General features: G+C 37.4%; 1 protein-coding gene across 1 annotated transcript in view; it reads right to left on the minus strand.

Moving 5' to 3' along the window:
• The window catches only part of LOC118737854 (filamin-A), a gene marked incomplete in the record, with an annotated part of 118,456 nt that extends 111,985 nt beyond the window's left edge, over positions 1-6,471 (minus strand). Inside the window, 2 exon segments of the mRNA XM_036468647.1 lie at positions 1,716-2,055; positions 5,745-6,471. Of these exon segments, the coding sequence (XP_036324540.1) occupies positions 1,716-2,055; positions 5,745-6,452 (1,048 nt within the window).
• Between the last annotated feature and the right edge of the window lie 12 nt (positions 6,472-6,483).

Here is a 6,483-nt window from a genome sequence, read left to right on the forward strand (position 1 = left end):
TGCAGGGTAGGAAGTGACGAAAACGTTTAAGTGGGTATGTGAAAATGTTGATTGTATTTATGTGTAGATTTACGCATTGTAAGAAAAAAAATGTCCATAACACATAAGTATAATTTATCGCCATTATGCAATGAGAACGTGGAGCTTATAAAGAAATGACAAAACACTGTTTGAATGAAAAGTGAAATTACATACAAACTTCCAGGGCCAGAAATTTTAAAGAATATGCATTTTATATTCATGTCTTATATAGAAAATAATGCACTTGCAATTGGATAACAATTGAAAATGAAAACAGTCGTTAAATTAAATTTTAAATTGGGTTGTATGCATTGCATTGCCTCTGTCAGTCAACCTACGAGAAGTGAGTATGAGACAGAGTGATGGAAAAAGTACTCGTCATGTGTAATTTTATATAAATATTAATACAGACAGTTTTATATACATATATATGTAGTTATGCTTGTTTGTATGTACATTAAGATGGTAAAAGAAATTGTAAAATGTTAAGCTCTCTCTAGGATCTATCTAAATGAAATAAAAAAATACCCGTGTTTTTCTGTTAAAAAAAAGATATTTATAACGGCAAACGCTTTTTCGTAGAATAGAAGAAGTTTTTCGATCGGGAAATTCTTTCTCTCTTCAGGAGACTTCCAATAATAACACACAATTATTTATTTTACCATCTTTTAATACTAACGATTTCTTAAGGGTCCCCCATTGGACTTATTTTGGGGTTTCCGGGAGACCTATAAAAAATAGAGTATAATAAAAAAGGGTTGAAATGAGCTTTGAGGCAGTTTAACCAAAAAAAAGGTTATTGAGTTTTTCGATTTACAAAACTCCTAAGAGGTGAGACTTCAACATTTTAAACTCTTTTTCTCCCGCATGTATTTTTGGACCGCCCTAACGTACATATGTATACATATGTGCAATTGTAGTCACTTTGTGATATCATCGGCTTGACCGTGAAGTCATTTGCCGCCAGTGCTCAACTGTGTATGACGCAAGAGTGATATCGTTTAATTCTAATGCTTCGTTAAATTCAAACATACAAAGTGGTTTGGCGGTAAGGCAAGATGCGGCAAGCAGCATAAAAGTCGCACACAAACACAACATGCCCGCACGTAGTCGCAAAACGAATTTTTGGTTTCAATTCATTTGTTTTAGTCGTTTTTTTTTATTTTATTAAGCTTTAAACTCGTTTAGAAACTTGATTCTCAGCCCTACCTAACGGGCTGTACTGCATAATCAAAATGTTTGTGCGTATTTGTTACGCTTAACGCGCAGACGCGCCCCTTGCTCTCCTCTCTGACGCAACCCAACTCACTGTTGCTCCACATACTCTGGTTTTCAATGAATTTGTTGAACTCGTATGACAGGTAAAAAGCTTGTAGAGTTCTTCCAGACACACGAATTTCAACACTTTAACTGCTCCGCGCATAAAATATGTGTGAATGCATTTACATATACATATATGTATGTATGTATGCGCGCATGCGCAAATCTCCCGTCAACTTTACTTACTCAACCTATGGCGCTTTCTTTTCTACTGAAAAATGTTGCCTTTTCTGTGCCCTCTAGGCACAAATACAAAGGAGAGAACAATGAAAAGGCAACATTTTTTTTTGTAGAAAAGAATCCGCCATTAGTAATTAAATATTTATGTATATGTGTGTGTGTATAAAAAATTAAATTTATTTTTTTGTACTCACCGATATTGACGATTTTGATGTGCTCCTGTTCGAGGAATTGCAACGCCACCGAAACGTTTTCCAATTTCTGACTGCGGAATGTTGGACGTTTATTATATTTGGGCATACGTTTCTGCGATAGCACCTCAATTAGCGCAATCAAGCGTAAACCATCGGACAGATCGGTTTCCAAATTGCTGATGCTGCGATCGATCGTCTTCAGATGTTCGTTGGCCCAACGTGTGAACGTATTCTGTTGGATCTTCTTCCATTGTGCGTCTTCGGCGAGATCACGTTCGGTTTCCATGTCTTCGTCGAAGTTCTCGTCGTACGGTTCTTGGTGTTGGTAATATTCGGATGGCTATTTTTTTTTTTTTTTTTTGAGTTTGGAAAGTGTTAATAATTCGATTAGAACTTATTTTATATTTATGGGAAGATTTATTCGTAGTTATTTTTTCGTTAATGATTTGTAAAGTTAAATTAGTTATTGTAATGCAGTGTTTGCATGATGGCAATTAGCGATCCATAACGAGCGAAAGGGGAAATGATAGATAAAAGCAGTTATGGGAAAATAATCGCAAGTATATATGCGCGATTATGTATGTAGGTGAAAGATAATATGGAAATACATGAAAAAATCAGATTACAACTTTAATAGGCCTAATATTCTTTTTACCGAACATTTAGTTACCCAAAAAATGGCACTACTTTACTTCTTGTAACCGCATTTCTAAATACTGCGGCAACGTTTTAGTTTATTCAGCATTTCAGCAATGAAGTTTTGCAGAAATTCGGGTGTTTCCTATTGCATCTGGAAATATTTTGTTACCTGTAACAAAATTGACCAGTCACAAGAGCGCGCAGGATACGAAAACGGTTAAAAAATCGACAAGAACTTTATTTATCGGTAACAAAATTTTTGTTACCAATGCAGAATAGGTCTGTAAATGTAAGGTTAAAACATTCAAGAAAAGTTACATACATGTGGGTAAAAGTTTTCCATCAAAATTAAGATAAGATATTAAACAAAGTAAAAGTTGTAGAACCAGTCATTACACATTCGAAAGGTGCCACAGTAAAATCTAAATAAATAATATGACATTTATCTCGCGCACCCAATGGACAAAAATGCTATTTTATATTAAGCTATAATTTATTTATTTATTATGCCTCATTTGTTCAGAAATGCTATTGTTTACTTTTCACTAAAGATTTGAATGCGTCGCCATAAAAAATTAGGCTACATATAGCTTTTGTATAGTCAATGAGCTATTGAGAACAGAAAAGAGCCAACGGAAGTTAAAAATTCTTTCTTAGTTTCATTGAGGCTTTAGCGAGTCATTGACCCACCACCCGACTATGACGTCACGAGGTACGAATACATGGAAGCTGAAGGTCTGACAGCAGAGTACGACGCCGAGCAGCTGATATGAAGTTTATGTTGGTTGATATGCTAAATCGTTTGACTTCTTTAATGTTCCGCTCGATAGGTTAACAAGAACTACAGATCTAATACTTATGCGGAGGAACAGTTTCATATAACAATACTTGGAATCAAAAGAGGGCTCTATTCAAGTGGCTGGGAATGTATAAAGTAGTTCTCCTACGCCTTCTAGCTTACTACTGACGTTCATTTGAGACGAAATATTTCGGTGGAAACTATAAATAAGAACAAATTTTATGATACGCTTGGACGAGGTACACAAAAGCATATACACGTACTTAAAAAAAAATAATTAACCAATTAGGTCTTTTAAGGAATGTAGGCCTTAATGTGTAATAATATTTCGTCTTTTTTTTCTAAGAGGTTTACATTTACTTCCATCAAATGAAGGCTTAATACAAATGCAGATAGAGAAATTACTTAAGAATTTAATCGCATTAAAACTCAGTTTCTGACAGCTCGTATATCCAGTGAACATACATATGTACAGTGGCGGAAAAAGAAATACGGTGGCAATATTTTAACAAGTTTTAACTATTTTTCTTTTGCTTATTTAATGTTTATTATTTTATTTATAAAAGTCTGTTTTATTTATAAAAGTTATCAAACAAACACGTCCGCTGCAGTTAAGTGTATCGCTGCCTTGAAAAAGCTTCTCATAAAACCATTTACCGCTTGTTTTATTTATCTATTTGTTTTATAACATCAGGACGCGGGCCACAAATTGGAGGAGAAGCTCAGACTTAGTAAAAGTGTAAGTGCCAAAATGTTATTATTATTATTATCGGTTTTAGTTAGATAATTGGCTACACTTTTATACAAAAAATAACAAATATTTAATAAACACAATAAAAGTTGCCAAAACTTGTTAAAATGCCGCGTCTCTTTTTATTTTTCCGCCACTGTAGATATCCATAAGTAAGCATATATGTAAATGAGTGTAATGCTTTAATAACAAACTCTAAAACCGGCTAGGTATCTGTTGGTTTCCATTAACCACGTCACCAACGGTAAAACGACTAAAACAGACAGATCTGCAGCCCACGAAAATATGTAAATGTGTTTGAATATATATGTATACATATGTACGTATATTTGACTGTATGAGAGGTGTGTAAGCATGACTTTATATGTAGCTACATATGTTAGTAGGTAAGTTGCAAAATAAATGTGTCACTTTGTATGAGCAAGCGAAAATGTAGTACATATGCAGTGTATGTTTGTAAGTAAACATTCCGGATCCGCCCAAGCATCAGCAGCCGAAACGGATTGGATTGGATCGAATAGGAAAGCAAGCGGCAGTCGAAAAGCTAAGATTGAGAAATATTCGTAATCACAATGTTGCATCTGGAAGCATGTCATGTTGGCTGCCAGCCGACAGCCACGCTCTAGATTTTCACGCGCACACATACATACGCATGTAGAGTCTTAAGCGCCTGCAGCTTTAAATATTTGCTTGGTGGTGCCATTATCAAGGCAATGCATGTAATGAGCTTCCTATCTACAAGATGCATACATAGCGTAGGAAATGATAATAATACATATATGCAGACATTTGTTCGTAGACTTGTAGATATGTATGTACATTCGGATACATATATGCATCTAAGCCAGCCTAGGCTAGTCTAAGCATATCACACACTCGACGTGCAACGGGAAAACCAGAACTAGAAAATGTCGACGCGCACGCCGCGCTGGTGTTATCTTCTTGCCTCTTTCCATTGTCGTCGTCGTCGTCGTTATCGTTGTTGGGACACTGCGCGTGCCACATCAGCTGCCATGAAAGCCTACATATGTACATACATATGTATATGTGGGAAAACATGTACGTAGCAGGCAAGGCAAATGGCCCAAACAGCTACTGCCACTTCTGCCAACTTGTTGTATTAGCCACAATGCGGCAACGTCACGACTGGCAGTCATAAAAGTGCCAACAAACAAGGAGAACCGCAAGAAATGCAGAAGGCAAAATGCTCTGAAGTAAAGATATTAAGTAAATGAAGTGGTGTGTTGAGGAGGCCGCAGGGGAGGTGGTAAAAGAGCGTCAGCATAGCCGGCAAGAATTCTGCTGACTGCCTCTTTTTTTGGCCTACTATGAGTGCGTTTTTAAGTGTGCGCTCACTGATCGTGTCTGCGCGTATATATGTACGTATGTACATACATGCGTGTGTGTACGAGTGTGCGTAAATGTGTTGAAGTTGGCTGCTGAAGGGGCTGATTTGTTATTACACACCTTCCTACATACATACATACATACAGACTGACTGACTGATCGGCTGACTGCCTGGCGTGTGAAGTTCATTAACATTTTCATTAGTTGCGAAATGTTAATTTAGTAGCTCAGCAGCAAAAATATTAAAATAGCGCTTGGAAGCGGTTATACGACACCGGAGAACTGCTGCCTTTCTTGCCAGACCTTCTAGCGTGAGTGGCGCGGCGCTGCGCGGTGGCTGGGCTGGGAGAGGGCGGCAGCACGATCAGTGTAGTTTTAGCATTTTGCACTAATCAACAAAGTTTAATAAGCTTCTTTATTAGCTATTTCTTAATTTTTTAAATTAAGCATTTTTTCGCAGGCTTGTTTTTTTGTTTACAACCAGCACACACACCTGTTGATAGTAATCGCGGTTATTGCTGTTGTTGTAGCCGATTATTTGCGGCTGTTGCTGTGGATAATTCGCCAGTGACGACTCGTAGTATCCTTCGGCGTTGGGGGGCTGTTGTGGATTTGTAGCTTTTGTGCTGTAGTTGTTGTTGTTGTTGTTGTTGTTGTTGTATTGATTTTGTTCACCGTAGGCGTTTGCAGTCGCGTTTAAATTTGCGTTCGACACGTAATTACTCTGCGTTTGCTGTTGCAGCGGTTGTCGCCCGTAATTTGTGTTAGCACTCGCGTTTTTGTTGTTGTTGTGGTTTTTCTGATTTAAATAAATCGTCGCCGATGACGTTTGACCGAAATTATTATTGTTACTACTACTACTAATACCAACAGTTGCGGGCGTTGGTTTTGTTGTTGTTTTTGTCGCACTGTTATTGTTAGCTTTGAAATTTACAGAGTTTTGTAGTTGTTGTTGTTGCTGTTGATTTGTTGTCAGTTGCAATTGACGCACTGTTTCCTTTTGTTCTTTTTGCTGCTGCTGTTGATTTGCTTTTTGTCTGCTCAACAATTCGCAATCCGTTATATCCGTCTGCGCACGCGGTCCACCTTCAACTGAATTTTTATTTCTGCTAACGTATGAATTTACTGGCTTTGATGCGCTTGCTGTCGCGTTCGCTCCACTCGTCGGCGACAATTTCTGCTCCAATGTTCCTCCTACCATATTTCTCCCTGTCGCATTATTTGCTCCCATC

This window comes from Rhagoletis pomonella, unplaced genomic scaffold (assembly GCF_013731165.1).
Source record: "Rhagoletis pomonella isolate Grant_MI unplaced genomic scaffold, Rhpom_1.0 Rhpom_scaffold_00004, whole genome shotgun sequence".
Lineage (NCBI taxonomy): Eukaryota > Metazoa > Arthropoda > Insecta > Diptera > Tephritidae > Rhagoletis > Rhagoletis pomonella.